This window comes from Engystomops pustulosus, chromosome 2 (genome assembly GCF_040894005.1).
Source record: "Engystomops pustulosus chromosome 2, aEngPut4.maternal, whole genome shotgun sequence".
In the NCBI taxonomy this organism is placed as follows: domain Eukaryota; kingdom Metazoa; phylum Chordata; class Amphibia; order Anura; family Leptodactylidae; genus Engystomops; species Engystomops pustulosus.
This window is the reverse complement of record NC_092412.1, coordinates 33,712,698-33,735,674: the sequence shown is the minus strand read 5'-3', so window position 1 is coordinate 33,735,674 and position 22,977 is coordinate 33,712,698. Positions and strand designations below refer to the sequence as shown.

Genomic DNA, 22,977 nt, shown 5'->3' with positions numbered 1-22,977 from the left:
TATCCTGTGCCTGGTCCTGGTCTCTGACTGTCTCTGGTATGAAGGTCCTGTCAGTATCCTGTGCCTGGTCCTGGTCACTGGCTGTTTCTGGTATGGAGGTCCTGTCAGTATCCTGTGCCTGGTCTTGGTCTCTGGTTGTTTCTGGTTTGGAGTCCTGTCAGTATCCTGTGCCTGGTCCTGGTCTCTGGTTGTTTCTGGTTTGGAGTCCTGTCAGTATCCTGTGCCTGGTCCTGGTCTCTGACTGTTTCTGGTATGGGGGTCCTGTCAGTATCCTGTGCCTGGTCCAGGTCTCTGACTGTTTCTGGTATGGGGGTCCTGTCAGTATCCTGTGCCTGGTCCAGGTCTCTGACTGTTTCTGGTATGGAGGTCCTGTCAGTATCCTGTGCCTGGTCCTGGTCTCTGACTGTTTCTGGTATGAAGGTCCTGTCAGTATCCTGTGCCTGGTCCTGGTCTCTGGCTGTTTCTGGTATGAGGGTCCTGTCAGTATCCTGTGCCTGGTCCTGGTCTCTGGCTGTTTCTGGTATGAAGGTCCTGTCAGTATCCTGTGCCTGGTCCAGGTCTCTGACTGTTTCTGGTATGGGGGTCCTGTCAGTATCCTGTGCCTGGTCCAGGTCTCTGACTGTTTCTGGTATGAGGGTCCTGTCAGTATCCTGTGCCTGGTCCAGGTCTCTGACTGTTTCTGGTATGAGGGTCCTGTCAGTATCCTGTGCCTGGTCCTGGTCTCTGACTGTTTCTGGTATGAGGGTCCTGTCAATATCCCGTGCCTGGTCCAGGTCTCTGACTGTTTCTGGTATGAGGGTCCTGTCAGTATCCTGTGCCTGGTCCTGGTCTCTGACTGTTTCTGGTATGGGGGTCCTGTCAGTATCCTGTGTCTGGTCCTGATCTCTGACTGTTTCTGGTATGAGGGTCCTGTCAGTATCCTGTGCCTGGTCCTGGTCTCTGACTGTTTCTGGTATGGGGGTCCTGTCAGTATCCTGTGCCTGGTCCAGGTCTCTGACTGTTTCTGGTATGGGGGTCCTGTCAGTATCCTGTGCCTGGTCCAGGTCTCTGACTGTTTCTGGTATGGAGGTCCTGTCAGTATCCTGTGCCTGGTCCTGGTCTCTGACTGTTTCTGGTATGAAGGTCCTGTCAGTATCCTGTGCCTGGTCCTGGTCTCTGGCTGTTTCTGGTATGAGGGTCCTGTCAGTATCCTGTGCCTGGTCCTGGTCTCTGGCTGTTTCTGGTATAAAGGTCCTGTCAGTATCCTGTGCCTGGTCCAGGTCTCTGACTGTTTCTGGTATGGGGGTCCTGTCAGTATCCTGTGCCTGGTCCAGGTCTCTGACTGTTTCTGGTATGAGGGTCCTGTCAGTATCCTGTGCCTGGTCCAGGTCTCTGACTGTTTCTGGTATGAGGGTCCTGTCAGTATCCTGTGCCTGGTCCTGGTCTCTGGCTGTTTCTGGTATAAAGGTCCTGTCAGTATCCTGTGCCTGGTCCAGGTCTCTGACTGTTTCTGGTATGGGGGTCCTGTCAGTATCCTGTGCCTGGTCCAGGTCTCTGACTGTTTCTGGTATGAGGGTCCTGTCAGTATCCTGTGCCTGGTCCAGGTCTCTGACTGTTTCTGGTATGAGGGTCCTGTCAGTATCCTGTGCCTGGTCCTGGTCTCTGACTGTTTCTGGTATGAGGGTCCTGTCAATATCCTGTGCCTGGTCCTGGTCTCTGACTGTTTCTGGTATGGGGGTCCTGTCAGTATCCTGTGTCTGGTCCTGATCTCTGACTGTTTCTGGTATGAGGGTTCTGTCAGTATCCTGTGCCTGGTCCTGGTCTCTGACTGTTTCTGGTATGAGGGTCCTGTCAGTATCCTGTGCCTGGTCCTGGTCTCTGACTGTTTCTGGTATGAGGGTCCTGTCAGTATCCTGTGCCTGGTCCTGATCTCTGGCTGTTTCTGGTATAAGGGTCCTGTCAGTATCCTGTGCCTGGTCCTGGTCTCTGACTGTTTCTGGTATGAGGGTCCTGTCAGTATCCTGTGCCTGGTCCTGGTCTCTGACTGTTTCTGGTATGAGGGTCCTGTCAGTATCCTGTGCCTGGTCCAGGTCTCTGACTGTTTCTGGTATGAGGGTCCTGTCAGTATCCTGTGCCTGGTCCTGGTCTCTGACTGTTTCTGGTATGAGGGTCCTGTCAATATCCTGTGCCTGGTCCTGGTCTCTGAATGTTTCTGGTATGGGGTCCTGTCAGTATCCTGTGCCTGGTCCTGGTCTCTGACTGTTTCTGGTATGGGGGTCCTGTCAGTATCCTGTGTCTGGTCCTGATCTCTGACTGTTTCTGGTATGAGGGTCCTGTCAGTATCCTGTGCCTGGTCCTGGTCTCTGACTGTTTCTGGTATGAGGGTCCTGTCAGTATCCTGTGCCTGGTCCTGTTCTCTGACTGTTTCTGGTATGAGGGTCCTGTCAGTATCCTGTGCCTGGTCCCGGTCTCTGCCTGTTTCTGGTATGGGGGTCCTGTCAGTATCTTGTGCCTGGTCCTGATCTCTGACTGTTTCTGGTATGAGGGTCCTGTCAGTATCCTGTGCCTGGTCCTGGTCTCTGACTGTTTCTGGTATGAGGGTCCTGTCAGTATCCTGTGCCTGGTCCTGGTCTCTGGCTGTTTCTGGTATGAAGGTTCTGTCAGTATCCTGTGCCTGGTCCAGGTCTCTGACTGTCTCTGGTATGAGGGTCCTGTCAGTATCCTGTGCCTGGTCCTGGTCTCTGACTGTTTCTGGTATGAGGGTCCTGTCAGTATCCTGTGCCTGGTCCTGGTCTCTGACTGTTTCTGGTATGAAGGTCCTGTCAGTATCCTGTGCCTGGTCCAGGTCTCTGACTGTCTCTGGTATGAGGGTCCTGTCAGTATCCTGTGCCTGGTCCTGGTCTCTGACTGTTTCTGGTATAAGGGTCCTGTCAGTATCCTGTGCCTGGTCCTGGTCTCTGACTGTCTCTGGTATGAGGGTCCTGTCAGTATCCTGTGCCTGGTCCTGGTCTCTGACTGTCTCTGGTATGAGGGTCCTGTCAGTATCCTGTGCCTGGTCCTGGTCTCTGGTATGAGGGTCCTGTCAGTATCCTGTGCCTGGTCCTGGTCTCTGGTATGAGGGTCCTGTCAGTATCCTGTGCCTGGTCCTGGTCTCTGACTGTTTCTGGTATGAGGGTCCTGTCAGTATCCTGTGCCTGGTCCTGGTCTCTCACTGTTTCTGGTATGAGGGTCCTGTCAGTATCCTGTGCCTGGTCCTGGTCTCTGGCTGTTTCTGGTATGAGGGTCCTGTCAGTATCCTGTTCCTGGTCCTGGTCTCTGACTGTTTCTGGTATAAGGGTCCTGTCAGTATCCTGTGCCTGGTCCTGGTCTCTGACTGTCTCTGGTATGAGGGTCCTGTCAGTATCCTGTGCCTGGTCCTGGTCTCTGACTGTCTCTGGTATGAGGGTCCTGTCAGTATCCTGTGCCTGGTCCTGGTCTCTGGTATGAGGGTCCTGTCAGTATCCTGTGCCTGGTCCTGGTCTCTGACTGTTTCTGGTATGAGGGTCCTGTCAGTATCCTGTGCCTGGTCCTGGTCTCTGACTGTCTCTGGTATGAGGGTCCTGTCAGTATCCTGTGCCTGGTCCTGGTCTCTGGTATGAGGGTCCTGTCAGTATCCTGTGCCTGGTCCTGGTCTCTGGTATGAGGGTCCTGTCAGTATCCTGTGCCTGGTCCTGGTCTCTGACTGTTTCTGGTATGAGGGTCCTGTCAGTATCCTGTGCCTGGTCCTGGTCTCTCACTGTTTCTGGTATGAGGGTCCTGTCAGTATCCTGTGCCTGGTCCTGGTCTCTGACTGTTTCTGGTATGAGGGTCCTGTCAGTATCCTGTGCCTGGTCCTGGTCTCTGACTGTTTCTGGTATGAGGGTCCTGTCAGTATTCTGTGCCTGGTCCTGGTCTCTGACTATTTCTGGTATGAGGGTCCTGTCAGTATCCTGTGCCTGGTCCTGGTCTCTGGCTGTTTCTGGTATGAGGGTCCTGTCAGTATCCTGTTCCTGGTCCTGGTCTCTGACTGTTTCTGGTATAAGGGTCCTGTCAGTATCCTGTGCCTGGTCCTGGTCTCTGACTGTCTCTGGTATGAGGGTCCTGTCAGTATCCTGTGCCTGGTCCTGGTCTCTGACTGTCTCTGGTATGAGGGTCCTGTCAGTATCCTGTGCCTGGTCCTGGTCTCTGGTATGAGGGTCCTGTCAGTATCCTGTGCCTGGTCCTGGTCTCTGACTGTTTCTGGTATGAGGGTCCTGTCAGTATCCTGTGCCTGGTCCTGGTCTCTGGCTGTTTCTGGTATGAGGGTCCTGTCAGTATCCTGTGCCTGGTCCTGGTCTCTGACCATCTCCTTTTTGGGGTTCTGTCAACATCCTGCAGCCTAGTCCTTGCTGTTTATGTTATGGTGGTCCTGTCCGTGTCCGGCTACCTAGTACTGGTCTCCGACGGTCTCTCTTATGCCGGCTGCTTATCCCTTACGTCTGACTATTTCTGTTATTGGGGTGGATCATATCCAAATTTCCAAATGTGCGTTTAAAATCATAATCAAGTGTTAAATAATCTCCCCAGGTTAGTTTATACATGCATGTTGTATGATGGCCATCTATGTGTAGTTTGACACTTTGGAGTGCACCTGGGACATTTCGCTGCTCCCCGGGTACCCACCTGAGTTTATAACTGTGCATATTTCATATGGATTTCTTGCTGCATCTACAAAATAAGGGGCACATTCAAAGTCTATGACGAAGTAGAAGCCTGATGAGACCGCTGCATAGTCATCGGCGCAGAATATTAAGCATTAGATAAGACTCAGGGATTAATAATCACAATGAAAACCTCTCACTTTTAATCCTTTAATCTGAGCCCAACACCTTGGAGTGAGCAGAGACTGTGAGGCCTGACTTACCTTCTGCTCTAGTAAAGCACTGGCCAGCTTGTGTACATCTGAGGTCAGCAGTGACGTCCCTCTGATGACCTTACTGAGGGCGGCCAGGGACTGGTGGATGCTCTGCACCAGGCGGATGGCATTGAACTGCTCCAGGATGATGAATGACAAGATGGGAGACCCGTGCCGCTCTGTCGGAGGAGACACTTTCTGGTGGATCAAGTTGGAGTTCTGGAAGAAGATGTAGAAGATGTTAAGTGGGAGGTCACACACTGATATACTACTAATAGTCTATAATATACAAGTGTAAGAAATCAGATTTACCAGCCCCCAATCCCGGGTCCTACAGCTTAATACTAGAGAGTAAATCTGACTTCTGATTGCAGGAATCGGTACTGAACGCCTACAGGGAACTACATATCCCATGATGCCATGCGAGTCAAGAAACTCGCCTGTGGTTGATTGACAGCTTACTCCCTATTTATGTACATAGGGATGAAGCTGTCAATAGGCAGTGGGTCGGACGGGGGAGGAATTTATGGAAACTATGACTTTGGTTGTCACAAAAATAAAAGTATACATTACTGTTCAAAAGTTTAAAGGGGTATTCTCACCAGAGCATTCACATTCAAGTTAATCCTTCAGGGATATACATACTTCAATTGGATGTTATTACAAAAATGTACCTGTGTCAAGATAATTTCCCATAAATGCAGCCATGTTGTCCCTTAGAAACGAAGAACAGCTGTACTTGGATACGACCACCAATGATGGAGGGATTACACACAAAAAAAACCTGTTTTTGCATATGAAATGTTAAGAGGTTACTGAATGTTGTCCTGCGGTAATGAACACTAATTCCGGGTGGTCAGGAGACTGAGTAACACATGTGTATGACCACCTCTACTCTGCTGGTAGAGTACGGAGGTGGTCGGATCCAAGGACAGCTATCTGGTCTCTAAGGGACCATGTGACTACATTTATGGGATATTATCTTCACAGATGTACATTTTTTTTAATAACATCTAGTTGAAGAAATACATATATATTGCACAGCTAGTGACAGGTTCCCATGGATCCCTATTAACTGACAACCTTCTTTTAGCTGAAAATTGTTTACCTCACATCCCCATTATTCAGATTTATCTTATATTCCCTGGTAACAGAGGAGGTGTGTCCTGCTCGGCCAGCCCCTCCCATCTACTCGTCCCCATGTCTCATGCCTATTCTCAGCATGTCATGTGACCAGGGTGATGTCATCTAAGGTTCTGCTACATTTCCAACATCTACCCCATGTATGTATCTGATCACATGAAATCACAGCAGTCTCCATAGACTTCTATTGCTAGCCATACTCCATGGGGGCATGCTGTGATTTCATGTGATCAGATAGGTACATGGGTTAGACACTGCAAATGTAACAGGAGCATAGATGATATCACCCTGGTCAAATGACTTAAAGTGCCCAATAATATAACAGATCATTAATTAAGCAGGACTCGCTTAGTGTCATTAATTTTCATGGCAGGTTCTCTTTAAATTAAATGTGAATGCCTGGATGAGAATACCCCTTTAAGGCATATGTGGAAAAAGTATTATTATTTTTTGCTCTAGAGCAATGACCCCCACAGAGTCCTGATGTCAAGACCATCCAGTCTGTTTGGAATTCTATGAAGACAAAGAGTATGTTTGCATCCAAAGAAGATCTGTGCTCAGTTCTGGATGTCTGGAACAACCTCTCTGCAGAGTTCCTTCACAAACTGTGTGTACCTATAAGAAGTGATGACAGCAGTAGGCGGTCACAACAAAACAAAGATTTCATTTAGATTTTATTCTCCCTCTATTTATTAACTTCACATTTTTTTTTTATTAAAGGATACTATAAAAACGCCTAATTTTCAAAACATTCTTACTTTACAGCCAGTGGCGTAACTTGAATCTGCAGGGCCCCAGTGCAAAGTCTGTGCCAGGCCCCCGACTATAATGTATGGTTTATAGTACTAGCCTTCTCATATGGGAAAGTGACACCTTATGGGCCCCTGAGCCTCCTGGGCCCGGTTGCGAACCTCATATCGCATTTTGCAGTTCATTTTGATGTAATTTTTACAACAGAAGATAAAGTGATGTTCAGATGATATACGCTGCGCAGACCTGACCTGCTTCATTACTGCTTTATCTGTGTATTATTTATGCGGTAAAAGCAACATGATGTGCATATCAGCAGGATGGGGCTGTCACTGGGTGATTTCATGCTCAGTAACCTCTCCGGCGCAGGAGATACACATTACGAAAAATTCTGTTTACGGCTTTTATTGTTTCCTCTGTGTTCACAATTTTTTTGCATCTGTAAAACCTGTCATTTGAAATAAATGTAAAAAAAAGAAATAAAGAAATAAAAAGCCGGTTGGAGGGCGAGTGTTAGTGAGCGCTGCTCAGCTGACCTTGGCGGCTGCTTGTGTAGTCAGTTTGCTTGTGCAGATTAATAATGTGAGCGCAGGAGGAGGCCGCGCTGAAGGATCCCACCGTTTGTGTTCTGATTAATCCTGAGGCGATGTTCAATTACTTACTGTCAGGTGAAAGCCGGCAGACATTGCATATTGGAATAATGTATAAGGAGAACCCGCCGCCGGCAGACGTGTGCAATTTCCTCACCTCTGTTTAGTACATTCATGTGTGCATTATGGCCTGGGGGCTAAAAAAGGGGTGTCCTTTAGGAGGGTACCACTTTGCTTATCACAGAAGTTAAAGGCTACCCGTCACCTTGGATGTGGTGTTCAGACAGGAGGAGCTGAGCAAAATGTACATCGTGTCCGATCTGCAGGCAGCATGTTATGGAGCAAGAGGAGCTGAGGGTTTGTATATAGTGTCCTATCTGCAGGCAGCATGTTATGGAGCAAGAGGAGCTGAGGGTTTGTATATAGTGTCCTATCTGCAGGCAGCTTGTTATAGAGCAGGAGGCGCTGAGCAAAATGTACATCGTGTCCTATCTGCAGGCAGCATGTTATGGAGCAAGAGGAGCTGAGGGTTTGTATATAGTGTCCTATCTGCAGGCAGCATGTTATAGAGCAGGAGGAGCTGAGCAGATTGTACATAGTGTCCTATCTGCAGGCAGCATGTTATAGAGCAGGGTGAGCTGAGCAGATTGTACATAGTGTCCTATCTGCAGGCAGCATGTTATGGAGCAAGCGGAGCTGAGGGTTTGTATATAGTGTCCTATCTGCAGGCAGCATGTTATAGAGCAGGAGGAGCTGAGCAGATTGTACATAGTGTCCTATCTGCAGGCAGCATGTTATAGAGCAGGAGGAGCTGAGCAGATTGTACATAGTGTCCTATCTGCAGGCAGCATGTTATGGAGCAAGAGGAGCTGAGGGTTTGTATATAGTGTCCTATCTGCAGGCAGCATGTTATAGAGCAGGAGGAGCTGAGCAGATTGTACATAGTGTCCTATCTGCAGGCAGCATGTTATAGAGCAGGAGGAGCTGAGCAGATTGTACATAGTGTCCTATCTGCAGGCAGCATGTTATAGAGCAGGAGGAGCTGAGCAGATTGTACATAGTGTCCTATCTGCAGGCAGCATGTTATAGAGCAGTAGAAGCTGAGTTGATTGTACATAGTGTGCTATCTGCAGGCAGCATGTTATAGAGCAGTAGAAGCTGAGTTGATTGTACATAGTGTCCTATCTGCAGGCAGCATGTTATAGAGCAGTAGAAGCTGAGTTGATTGTACATAGTGTCCCTCACTACTGAAAATGCTAGTGATTTGTTCCTATCAACCCCATTGAATATGGACTTACAAGTAGTAGTGAACGCTGTAGAAACTTAAGGCTCAGCCTCAGTAAAATATACATTGGATTCAAATATTTTGTCGATGTGTGGACACTGCACCCTTCATGCACTGTCCACATACTATACCTTCCAAGTATGGCCACTTCTACAGAAAGAAAAAACCTCATCATCCCATCCTCCCACCCCCAAAACATAAGTGCTCAGAGGTGAAATTACACTCGCCGACATCCAATTGGATTACTAGCAATGGTGACAGTAATTAGAGAGGAATATACAGCGCAGGCTCTCAATGATATCATCCAGCCGCATAGCTAATCACAATAAATGGACTACGGAAAGGCAAGAAATGAGACATTCTGTGCATCTACAGGTAGCAGCTGTACATCATTTAATTGGTCTTCTGCGTCACCTTGTGCATCTCTGACGCTACAAACGCGCTCTCATTTCTCTCTATATATAATAACTGACCGGAGAGATGTGATTATCTCAGCACTTTTTTATGAGGACTTCAGAAGCCCGTCTTCTGCACTCACTATTCTGCTGCTGGTGCAGTCCCTGTGTACATACATGACATTACTTATCCTGTACTGATCCTGAGTTACATCCTGTATTATACCCCAGAGCTGCACTCACTATTCTGCTGCTGGTGCAGTCCCTGTGTACATACATGACATTACTTATCCTGTACTGATCCTGAGTTACATCCTGTATTATACTCCAGAGCTGCACTCACTATTCTGCTGCTGGTGCAGTCACTGTGTACATACATGACATTACTTATCCTGTACTGATCCTGAGTTACATCTTCTATTATACTCCAGAGCTGTACTCACTATTCAGCTGCTGATGCAGTCACTGTGTACATACATGACATTACTTATCCTGTACTGATCCTGAGTTACATCCTGCATTATACTCCAGAGCTGTACTCACTATTCTGCTGCTGATGCAGTCACTGTGTACATACATGACATTACTTATCCTGTACTGATCCTGAGTTACATCCTGCATTATACTCCAGAGCTGCACTCACTATTCTGCTGCTGGTGCAGTCACTGTGCACATACATGACATTACTTATCCTGTACTGATCCTGAGTTTCAGCCTGTATTATACTCCAGAGCTGCACTTACTATTCTTCTGGTGTAGTCACTGAGGGACATTTACTATGGCGTTTCCGCCAGTTTTGTGGCGCTCTCACCACATGTTCTGCTCTCAGACCTATTTATTAGCTGGCGGCGCCAGAAAAAATGACTTTTTCCGTCTGCTCCGACTCTTCTCCGAAAAGGGGCGTGGCTTTGGCGGAGTGGAAACTCAGACACAATTAATATGCGTCGCAGCCATTTTTGGGCGCTGTAAACTGGCGGAAAGTAGACCAAAAGAAAACTGGTCTAGCAGGGACTGTTGGACACATTTCTGGTGCTCGGGACAGATTTTGGTCCCAGGGACAGAAAATGGTCTCGGCGCCAGAAATGTCTCTGCACAGCTACACAATATTAAATGTGTATCTTCCTTCTGATAGCAGGTCGGTAACAAAGCCAATGCAGACACCGACACTTTAAGTAAATGTCTCCCACTGTGTACATACATGACATTACTTATCCTGTACTGATCCTGAGTTACATCCTGTAAATCTTTTATTTTATATATAAAAATGAAAAACATTACAACAATAAACATAAATCAAGCCATAACTTCTGGCAAAACAAAACAATAATACAAACTAAAAGAGACTTACGAAAATCTCCTGGCCCAGCCACACACACACCACACAATCAGCATTATAAAACAAAACCTTCACCCAATCCCACCACCTAATTTTTTTTTTTTTTTATATATAATTTTTTATAATAATTTTTTTTTTTTTTTTTTTTTTTTCCCATAAATAACTAAAGAATACACAGCAAAAAAAGACAAACAGGAAATAAAAACATTAAATATAAACTAACTAAATCCCACGCCCATCACCCTCCCACCCAGACACTGGTCTAACGTCCAAAGTTCGCGCTATATAGTCCAGACCAGTGCCCAGGATCATATTGTCCAAATCCCGTCCACCCCCCTCCCAACCTAACACCCTAACACCAACACCCCAAAAACCAACCAACCTATATACACAAGAACTATAACTACATATAACTATATCACACTGTACACAAGATACAAACACATTAAACAAATCAACATATATCAAAACCACATAAAGCCCAGGTTCGGTGCCTGCAAGCCCAACATCACTATAACCTCAGATACAAAACAAAAATCTACAGTGTCAGCTTCAGCCCAACACCAGGAGAGGAGATGACAGACTAAGGGACACTAAAGGAGAACCCCCTCCAAAGGAGAGAGGCCCTCCCCGTGCCCAGCCTCTCATACTCCAGAGAGCGCACCTTCACCAGGTCACCCAGAATGTTCCTAACCACCTCAACCACCGGGAGGATTTTACGCTGCGTCGATACTAAACACCGTGCGTTCCACGTGTGGTACCTGACCACTAGACTAACTAGGAATAACGTGCAGCGGTCCCGGCCACCCAGGCCTCTGAATGCTCCATAGGCCCACTCCGCATAGGAGAGACCGGCCAACCCGGGCCAATGGATGGAAGCGCCCACCCGGTTGTACACCTCTGTGTTAAAGGGGCACTGAAGCAGGAAGTGGTCCATGCTCTCCAGCAGGCCACCGCACTCCTCCCGGGGACAACCCCTTTCCTCAGAGCTCCTACACTTCAGATTGTCCCTCACACACAGCTTTCCATGGAAGCAGCGCCAAGTCAAGTCCCAAAACTTCAAGGGGATCCTGATGGAATTCAAAAGACCTAAACCCACCCCAAGATCCCGACTTGGGCAATCCCTGAGGGCCAGAGGCTTCTGGAAATGGGTCAACAGAACCCTTTTGTCAAGGACTTTCCTCGACATGGTCCTGATCTCCCACATTCCCAGACCCCACCGGCGAATCACCTTCAGAACCGGGGTAGCGTAAGCCGGAAGATGCCCATGTGGTGTACGGAGATCCTTCACTCGCCCTCCTGTCTCCCATTCCTGGAAGAAAGGCCGAAACCATCCCCTGCAGGAGTATACCCACGGAGGAGCCCTCTCTTTCCAGAGGTTTGCAACATTGATCTTAAGAAAGGTATTCACTAGGAACACCACAGGGTTGACCATACACAACCCTCCTTGTCTCCTCGTGCGGTAAGTAACCTCCCTCTTGATTAGGTTCAGCCTATTCCCCCATAACAGCTGGAAGAACAGACTGTAGACCCGAGTCCAGAGGGGTTCTGGCAACATGCACACACTGCCCAGATATATCAGCAATGGGAGCAGGTAAGTTTTAATCAAGTTCACCCTTTCCCTGAGGGTCAAAGACCAACCCTTCCACTGGTCCACCTTCTGGGCGGCGATCTTAAGCCTGCCGTCCCAGTTTTGCATGGGGTAATCCCCCTGGCCAAATTCGATGCCGAGAACTTTGGCAGAGTCTTGGGGCCCTGGAAGAGTGTCCGGGAGATCAAACCCTGGATCCCCCTCTCCCAGCCAGAGACTCTCACACTTATCCCGGTTGATCTTGGACCCAGAAGCCTCTGAGTAGCGGTCAACCTCTGACATCACCCATTGCGCCTCCCCTCTCGAGGACACAAAAACGGTGACATCATCAGCATACGCTACCACCCTTAGAGTGGCTTCCGGTGTCGCCCGGTCCATCCCGACTCCCACCAACGGCCCACGATCAACCCTCCTAAGGAATGGGTCAATCGCAAACACGTATAGAAGTGGGCTCAGAGGACAACCCTGGCGAACACCAGACCCAACCTCAAAAGAGCGGCCAATCCAACCGTTCACAAGCGGGAAACTCTCTGCCCCTGCGTACAAAACCTTTAGCCAATTGACAAACTCCCCCGGCAGGCCATACCTCAGAAGGACAGACCAGAGGTACTCGTGGTTAACCCGATCAAACGCTTTTGCCTGATCCAAGGACAGCAAGTACCCCTTCCAGTTACCAGCCCTGCCCTGCTCCACTGCCTCCCGGACACAAAGCACAGCACTAAATGTACTGCGGCCTGGAACAGAGCAGTGCTGGGTCCCCGAAAGGAGCCGGGGCGCAAACTGCACCAGCCGATTAAACAGCACCTTTGCCAAAACCTTTCTGTCCGTATTGAGAAGCGCTATGGGACGCCAGTTCTCAATACGAGATCGGTCCTTACCCTTTGACAGGATGATCAGGGCTGACCTCCTCATTGACTTCGGCAGAGCGCCCGAGGAAAGACACTCATTGAATACCTCAGTCAAGAGGGGAACCAAGGCGTCCTTAAAGGTCTTATAAAACTCAGATGTTAAGCCATCCGGACCCGGCGATTTCTTGAGGGCGAGCCCTTCAATCGCCAGGCTGACTTCCTCTTCCCTGATCATCTCTGTCAAAACATCAAAAGAGGGGTCTACTCCTGGCTCAGGGACAGTTTCAGCCAGGAAAGCCGACATCACATCCCGATCTAGATCCTTCCTGCCCAAGAGGTGCGAGTAGAAGGATCTGACGACCTCCAGAATCCCTGATCTGGACCTTTTCAGGGATCCCGTACTGTCAACCAGTCCCGTGACAACTTTACCATTCACTGACATCTTGCAGTTTCTGTAAGGGTCGGGCGAGCGGTATTTCCCGTAATCCCTCTCAAAAACCAAAGATGCGTGTCTATCGTACTGACACCTCTTCAGCAAGGATTTCACTCTGGAGATGTCCTCACGACTACCTCCAGTCGAGACGAGATGCTCGAGTTTCCTCCTCAGGCCCTGATACAGGCGGTACCTGTCCAGGCTCCTGAGGCTCGAGAGCTGGCGGAAGAATCTCGCCACCCTTTTCTTGAGCATCTCCCACCACTCTGACTTACTGCTACAAAGGCCCAGCAATGGTACCTGGCTCTGAAGAAAGTCCTCAAAGGATTGTCTTATCTCTGCTTCTTCCAGGAGAGACGAATTGAGCTTCCAGTAGCCTCTTCCCATCCGGGGGGTCTCTGTAACATTCAGAGAAAACAAAATTAAACAGTGGTCGGAGAACTCCACCTCAACAACGGACACTGCTGAAGAGATGGCTTCCTCCTTTAAATAAAACCTGTCTATTCTAGACCTGCAGCTACCCCTATAATAGGTGAACCCCGCGTGACCTGGGGTGTGCCGGATGTGGACATCCACCAGGCGAGCCTCACTGGCTATGCTATTAAGAGCGACGCTATCATAAGTCAGCTTGTCTCTGGAACCTCCCCTATCCTGGGACCTCGTGACAGCATTGAAGTCCCCTCCAAAGACCACCTGCCGACTTGTAAAAAGGTAGGGCTTGATCCTCATAAAGAGACACTTCCTGTCCCACTTGGACTGGGGACCATAGATGTTAATAAGACGAAGTTCTTGTCCCTTCATGAGGACATCCAGGATCAGGCACCTCCCCATTTCTAGCTCAATAACTCGTCGGCATTCTACCGGTGCGGTAAAAAGGACCGCCACTCCGCTATACGGCTCGGCCGCAAGAGACCAATGGGAAGGCCCGTGTCTCCATTCCCTCTTAGCTTTAAACACGGCCGCCAAATCTGGCAGCCTGGTCTCCTGCAAAAATAAAATGTCGGCTTCAACACGGCCGAGAAAATCAAAGGCCGCAAATCTAGCCGCATCAGACTTAATGCTGGCGACATTAATGGACGCCAGCGTCAACGGAGTGGGTGCCGCCATCATGAGTGATTGAGTTAAACGGCTTTTTTCTTACTAACTCCCTTCCCTCTACTGTCCTCTGAGGATGATCCCTTTTCCCTTTTCCCTTCAGAATTGGGGCAACTTCTCTTTAATGAAATTGAGGTGTCCATGTTATTACTGGCCCCCAAGGACCCACCCGGACCACCCTCTCCCTCGTCCTTGTCTCCTGACTCTGAGTCAGTCTCCCACTCTGAGGACCCAGCATCCCCAGAGGATAGAGACTCAGCGCCCCCCGCAGGCTGCTCCGCCGCCACCTCCAGAACCCCACCCTCAGCCTCTCTTCCCGAGGAGGCGATCTCATCGAGGGTGAGGAACCGGTTGGAAAGCTCAACCAGAGGGGAGGAAGTTTTCCCTTCCTTAGGTACCTTAGATACGCCGCGTTTTTTCTTTTTCTGCTTGCGCTTATTTTCTAGCCAAATCCTGTTATCCTCATCCATACTCTCATAATGGGAGGACGTGGAGGACATGGCACCTTTCTCGCGCTCCATCCTCCTGACCTCCTCATCCAACTCATCATCCCTCAGGGCCTCAGTAGCAAGACCAGCCTCTGAGGAAGGACCAAGGGTCACCCCAGCAACCTGAGGCTTCCCCAGTCCTCTCCCTTTTTGTCTGGCTTCAAGCCGCCTCAACTGAGAAGGTGACTTATTCTTACTTTTCTTCACAGGCCCCTCAGCTCCTCCACCTCTGCTGGTACCTTCCCCAGCAGAAGCAACCTCATGGCTCTCCTCCACTGGGGTCACAACCGCATTGGCAAAGGAGCGAGGACAACGGCTGAAAGGGTGACCGAGCTCACCACACAGGTTACACCTAATGTCCTTACAGGATGCAGCGAGATGACCTAGCCCACCACACAAAGCGCACTTCTGCACTTGGCAGCTGGCGCTAAAGTGGGTGGGGTCACCGCACCTGTGACAGACCTTCGGCTGCCCCTGGTAGAAAATCAGGATTCTGTCCCGTCCAAGAAAGGCTGAAGAAGGAATGTGGGCGACTGTGCCGCCTGAACACTTCAACTTCATCATGAAGGTCCAGGCCCCAGACCAAATGCCAAATTCATCGCGGTTTTTCTGCGGTACCTGTACAACCTCACCATAACGACTTAGCCAAGTCATGATGTCCATGCAAGAAAGTGACTCGTTACGGGTCAAAACGGTCACCTTCTTGACTGTGTTTTGGCGAGACACTGCTTGCACAGCAAAGTCTCGCCATGCGGGCTCGTTCTTTGCCAGCTCATAATTCGACCAGAAGAGCTCTAAGCCCTCCGGCCGAACAAAGCTGACATCGAACTCCGGAGTACCATAAGGATGTATCAGGGCAAAGATGTCACTAGCCCTGAAGTTCATCTTCAGGAGGAGCTCCACCACCCTTGACCTGGGTGGGCATGCATCACTGCCCCTCCAGCGAAGACGAACCACATTCCTACGGGCAGCTCCGGGCCCGGTTGTGGGTAAAGACCATACAGTCTCTCCCCCCCTTTTCTCTTGGAAGGCTGCCAGGCCATGCCTGTCTGTCCAGAAGGACAGATCAACATCTCTCCCCTCTACAGTGATTGACTTTTCCCCTCTCCTGAGAGCCTCCAGAAGACGCCTTTGCAAAACGCTATTCCCAGAGCCAGGAGACAAGGAGTTAACCCCACTTGCCCCAGCAGTGACACTCGCATAGCTCCTTATGGGAGCGGCCACCACTGGGGGTGCAGATGGTCCAGCACTCACACCAGGATCCCCCTCAGCACCATTCACCACCCCAACATTCACCACACTATGTACAATACTGCCTCGCTTCCTTGCATCACTCACACCAGCTGGGCCAGGAGGACCTGGGGTTGCCTCGGCGTCACTGGGCACTGGGGGTAGAGCTACCTCCATAGCTGATACAGCCTGAGAAGAGGCAGCTCCAACCCCGATCTTACTTGTGCCCTCTGCCTCATTGGCATTAACCCCTTGTTGTCCAGCAGTTTTTATAATGTTTGAGCATCGCTGCTCGATTGGTGGTAGAGGCCTCTTGTCCTTACAGACTCCAGACAGTCTTTTTCCCCCTTTCATATCTGCAGAGTTTGATGCACCAATACAGAATAGTACTTTTTCTGCGCCTTTCTCTGCAGGCTGCACGGGATGTTTGGGAGGCGCCGCACTACAAGCCCCAGCAGCCCCATCACGCTGCCGCTGCTCATCGGAGCAAGCAACAGCGCTAGGGGCCACAGGAGCCACCGCCACTGCCCCTGGCACTGGGCCACCCCCCCCTCCCACTAGGGGGCAGCGCACAGTACCAGGACCTGCCGGATCGCCCTCACTGTCCGGCCTTTCGGCCGATGCCTTCCCTGCACCATCCTTGCTACTACAAACAAGGCTGGTGCTCTGCGCCATGATGGAACGTGGCTTTGCACTCTCCCCGCACCCTGGCACCGAGTCCACTGCAGGATTCGTGCTGGGCTGGGCAACGGGGCCTACACGACAGGCTGGCACTGCTGCCCGCCCGGAGGAAACAGGGAGGGGACGAAACACCAGATTCACCTCCTGAGACACCTTGGTCTTCTTGGGTCTCGTCTTCTTTCTCTTTTGGTCGTCATCTGGCATATCATCGCCGAAGGTAAAGTTCTGGAGGTGAACTGGGGACTCAAGCTGACGGATCTGAGCCATTAGCGCCCCCCCCTGGCCGCTGTCATCACTTTCCTCCTCCAGGTTGGCAGAGCCGCAGCCTGATGGTAATGGCGCTTGCTCTGCAGGCAGCCTGTCGTGCGAGGCCTGCTGGTGTTGGTGCAGGCCACCAGACGGACACGGCAGGTCTTCCTCATCCTCCTCATCATCGCCATCATCCGCCTGGATCTGAAGCCCCTTCAGCTTTCTCAGCTTATCCTGGCGCATATCATCAAACCGGGCGTCGTTTTCTAATTTCTCACGAAACGGACCGCTGTGCTCACGGATTAGATGACGCTTTTCTTCCAGAGCGGTGACCTCGGCTTTTAGTCTGTCTATGGTGTTAAGAAGATCAGACTTTTTCTTCTTAGTGGCCACCCCCGCTAGGGCCACGGTCTCCCTTATCTCCTCCTGGAGCCTCCTCAGCGCTTTTCCAGCTTCCTCGTACTCACGGAGGTGCTCAGCAATCCGGGAGCCATAGATGGTAGCAGACTCCCGGGCCTTAAGATCACCCCATGCTTTTTGCACACCTCCGTGAGCACCCAGCTTTCCAGCTGAACCACCCAGCTTTCCCGCACAGTCACTCAGCTTTCCAGGAGGAGCACTCAGGCTGATGTTACTTGCCTTAATATTCTGTGTTCCGGAGACCTTGCGGCTTCCCTGGGTCTTGGGGGTGGCAGCCGAGGTCACATCGCTGCGTCCTTGGCTCCGGGCAGATCTTCTCACGCCATCAGTTTTGGCCGGTAACTGGATTCTCCTGCCCCCCGCCGGCCTGGTCCGGGAGACAGGAGCCTGGGACTTTCCTGCAGGATTCATCCCACAGAACCCACTCCCTCCCTGGGGAGGAGAGAGCAGGCCTGGGTGGATTGGGTTTGCTCCAGGTGGTGCAGGAGCTCAGCTGAACACAACCACACCCGTCAGCAGTTCACAGCAGAATGATCCAGCACGAACTATTCTGCTGCTGGTGCAGTCACTGTGTACATACATGACATTACTTATCCTGTACTGATCCTGAGTTACATCCTGTATTATACTCCAGAGCTGCACTCACTATTCTGCTGCTGGTGCAGTCACTGTGTACACACATGACATTACTTATTCTGTACTGATCCTGAGTTACATCCTGTATTATACTCCAGAGCTGCACTCACTATTCTGCTGCTGGTGCAGTCACTGTGTACATACATGACATTACTTATCCTGTACTGATCCTGAGTTACATCCTGTATTATACTCCAGAGCTGCACTCACTATTCTGCTGCTGGTGCAGTCACTGTGTACACACATGACATTACTTATTCTGTACTGATCCTGAGTTACATCCTGTATTATACTCCAGAGCTGCACTCACTATTCTGCTGCTGGTGCAGTCACTGTGTACATACATGACATTACTTATCCTGTACTGATCCTGAGTTACACCCTGTATTATACCCCAGAGCTGCACTTACTATTCTGCTGCTGGTGCAGTCACTGTGTACACACATGACATTACTTATCCTGTACTGATCCTGAGTTACATCCTGTATTATACCCCAGAGCTGCACTCACTATTCTGCTGCTGGTGCAGTCCCTGTGTACACACATGACATTACTTATCCTGTACTGATCCTGAGTTACATCCTATATTATACTCCAGAGCTGCACTCACTATTCTGCTGATGGTGCAGTCACTGTGCACATACATGACATTACTTATACATGTTGTTGTGGAAATACAAGTTATTCCATTCAGAGAACCGCAGGACAAGTCTGGATGCTGGGAGTTTTAGGAACGTTATGGGTCTTTCCTTAAAAAAAAAAAAAAAAATTTATATATATTTTTCAGAATTTCGATAATATTTTCCACGTTGGCAGCCAAAATAGCCAAGTACATTTTGGACAGCGATGCCATTATAAATATTATTTTTACTAAATTTTCCTAGTGAGTCACATCCAATTTCTAAGAATCCATTATTCTATTATGTGCCCAATAATGACCTGCTTTTACAACACACGAGCTTTAGGAAGGGGGGGGGGAGGGGTACTAGAATTTCCATTTTTAGAAGAAATGCATTTCATTTACAAAAAGCGTAATGGGCAAAGTGGAGGGCGATCACATGGGTCCCACATGCATCGTGTATCACTCCCTGTACATGTCCAAACCTGGGACTCGCGCTGACCCCGGGTCATCCCCAGAATGCACCATACAGGGAGCGGTTTCTTATGGAGAGTCTACACTATGTATAGGTCTCACCCGTTAATGAGTAATCACACAGCGCTGTCTCCTGTTGATGGGATTTTCCCTTATACCAAAATCCCATTTACAACTGGGGAAGGGAAGTACGAGAGCCGGATGAGATCACATTAACCGCTTCCAATCTCGTCATGACAGAAAATCCTTCAACGTGCAAAAAAAGAGATAAAAAACAATGTTGGGTCCTGAACACAAGACTGACCTGCTGCAAAAAATTGCCATTTACTGCTTCAAATTCTGTTCAGACGGATTTGGCTTTGCATATTTATCAAAGTAGGAGAAGATGTAGTTATTACAGACCTTAAAGCAAAACTACAATTAAAATGAAGCAAAGGGGGCTATTTATTATTCACTTTTTGGCGTAAAAAAAAAAAACAATGGCAAGGGCTTTTACCCTTAGGGTGTGGTCACATGTACCGCTAGCTCTGCATTAGCAAAATGGACTTTTTGGCGTTAAAAAAAAAATTAAATTAAAATAAACAAAAAAATAAATAAATCGCAAGGTTGTGAGGTTATTTCACAGAGAGTAATCAGAGCTGTGGGATATGACGAGCTGCGCTCCTTTGTGACAACACATGACCAGGGATATGATGGGCCGTGCACTTGTGTGACATCACATGACCAGGGATATGATGGGCCGTGCACTTGTGTGACATCACATGACCAGGGATATGATGGGCCGTGCACTTGTGTGACATCACATGACCAGGGATATGATGGGCCGTGCACTTGTGTGACATCACATGACCAGGGATATGATGGGCCGTGCACTTGTGTGACATCACATGACCAGGGATATGATGGGCCGTGCACTTGTGTGACATCACATGACCAGGGATATGATGGGCCGTGCACTTGTGTGACATCACATGACCAGGGATATGATGGGCCGTGCACTTGTGTGACATCACATGACCAGGGATATGATGGGCCGTGCACTTGTGTGACATCACATGACCAGGGATATGATGGGCCGTGCACTTGTGTGACATCACATGACCAGGGATATGATGGGCCGTGCACTTGTGTGACATCACATGACCAGGGATATGATGGGCCGTGCACTTGTGTGACATCACATGACCAGGGATATGATGGGCCGTGCACTTGTGTGACATCACATGACCAGGGATATGATGGGCCGTGCACTTGTGTGACATCACATGACCAGGGATATGATGGGCCGTGCACTTGTGTGACGTCACATGACCAGGGATATGATGGGCCGTGCACTTGTGTGACGTCACATGACCAGGGATATGATGGGCCGTGCACTTGTGTGACATCACATGACCAGGGATATGATGGGCCGTGCACTTGTGTGACATCACATGACCAGGGATATGATGGGCCGTGCACTTGTGTGACATCACATGACCAGGGATATGATGGGCCGTGCACTTGTGTGACATCACATGACCAGGGATATGATGGGCCGTGCACTTGTGTGACATCACATGACCAGGGATATGATGGGCCGTGCACCTGTGTGACATTACATGACCAGGGATATACAACGAGCCGTGCACCTGTGTGTTATCACATGACCAGGTATATTACGAGCCGTGCACCTGTGTGACATCACATGACCAGGTATATTACGAGCCGTGCACCTGTGTGACATCACATGACCAGGTATATTACGAGCCGTGCACCTGTGTGACATCACATGACCAGGTATATTACGAGCCGTGCACCTGTGTGACATCACTTGACCAGGGATATGATGAGCCGTGCACCTGTGTGACATTACATGACCAGGGATATACAACGAGCCGTGCACCTGTGTGACATTACATGACCAGGGATATACAACGAGCCGTGCACCTGTGTGTCATCACATGACCAGGTATATTACGAGCCGTGCACCTGTGTGACATCACATGACCAGGTATATTACGAGCCGTGCACCTGTGTGACATCACATGACCAGGTATATTACGAGCCGTGCACCTGTGTGACATCACATGACCAGGTATATTACGAGCCGTGCACCTGTGTGACATCACATGACCAGGGACCGGTGTTTTAATCCACAGGAAGTAAACAAAGAAGCTTCCTATATAAGTACAGCAAGCAGAGATCTAGGAAACAGTGAGCAATTGATCCAAAGAATATATTGGAAAATTGTATAACTTTTTGTTACAAAAATGATATCAATTAAAGGGAACCTGTCACCAGGAGACCCATGTTTAGCACTCCCCCAGTCCCCACAGAGCATAGTACATACACTGCCAAAGTGCTTTTGTATAAAAAAAAATAGGTTTTACAGAAAAACCTGGGAGTGGCTCCATGTGTCCTTTTCAAATATATAAATAACTCCCCTCACTCGGGATTGGCTGTAGAGGAGAAGGGGGCGTCGCTAAGCCAAGTGATGGGTGTTTTCATATATTTGAAAAGAACTCATGGAGGAGCAGTTTCCCAAGGGTGGGGGGGAAACTGCTCCTTTCCAGCCCCTCCCAGGGGACGAGTGCAAGTCACACAGCAGATGCTAATGAAAGGAACAATATAACATATCTTTAACCTATTTTTTATACAAAAACACTTTGGCAGTGTATGTCCTATGCTCTGTGGGGACAGAGGGAGCGCTAAAAATGGGTCTCCTGGTGACAGGTTCCCTTTAATAGCTAAATGTGGACAACCCCTTTAAATGATTGTCCATGTTTAAAAAAAATATGGGTGCTTTCGTCCATGAGTAGCGCGTGGTATTGTATCTTGGCAGATTTCTTTAGGGGGCCGTCACACGTACCACTTGTGCTGCATATAGAACAATACAAGGGAAATTGGGCGTGCCTCGGCCTGAACGCATTTGCAGTGAAACGCATGCGATTGGTAAGCTATTGCATGCATTTTACTGAAAACGCTAATGCTATTGTTCCAAGGCACCGCCCCCTGTGCTAACGGTACTTGTGACAATGCCATTAGGGTGTGGTCACATGTATCGCTAGCTCTGCATTTGCAAATGCAGCTCTAGGGTACGGGGACGGGCATCGGCCCAATTGAATATGCGGTTCTATGGAAACACAAGCGATCGGTAATCAGAACCCGGTGACCGCACCCTATACTGCGCTAGCGACCATTCAAGCTTTAAAGATCCCTGGTAATATGTTAATTCTATGCCATACAGGGCCTACCGTAGAATTGTGTGCCAGCGCAGCCACCTCTCCGAATATATCAGGAGACCTCTTGATGTGTCCGGCCACGAGTTTCATCAAGTAATAATATATATGATGTTTACAAGATATGTATGAGTGATCATAATGATAAATCTCCCCCAATTAATGGAGATTTTGTTGTCCCACTGATGATATAAAACTTCGGACTGTCTCTGTACCTGCCACGTTCTGGGTCCATCCAGATTCTTACCAAAATTCAGCATTTGGCTACAAGTTAAGAGTGTGTTTTTTGTCTATTCCTTCGTAAATGGAGAGGTTTCTTTCAGATATCGATATACTCATAAGATCAGTCATAAATATCAAACTCGGCCCTCCATTGATTAGCAAAGAACAGATACAGAAGTCCGGCTCCGTTCTCGATGTAGTGGCAGGCTCTGGGTACTACAGCTCGGCCCCCATACCCGTATACACGGAGCGCTGCTATTAGCACCAATACACACTTGAGCAGCGGTGATGCTTCACAGCAGAATGTCATTTCCTCACCGCTCGGAGAGTTAGAAGTGATCTTCTCTTTGTGATTCACAAGATATAGCGCTTCATATTAT

The 22,977-nt window shown here is 49.2% G+C and overlaps 1 protein-coding gene across 3 annotated transcripts in view; it reads right to left on the bottom strand.

Moving 5' to 3' along the window:
- The window catches only part of DYNC2H1 (dynein cytoplasmic 2 heavy chain 1), a 219,162-nt gene that overhangs the window by 48,797 nt on the left and 147,388 nt on the right, over positions 1-22,977 (bottom strand). For all 3 annotated transcript variants that reach the window (XM_072134207.1, XM_072134209.1, XM_072134208.1), the window contains one exon: positions 4,901-5,110. In XM_072134207.1, the coding sequence (XP_071990308.1) occupies positions 4,901-5,110 (210 nt within the window). The remainder of the gene's footprint in view (positions 1-4,900; positions 5,111-22,977) is intronic.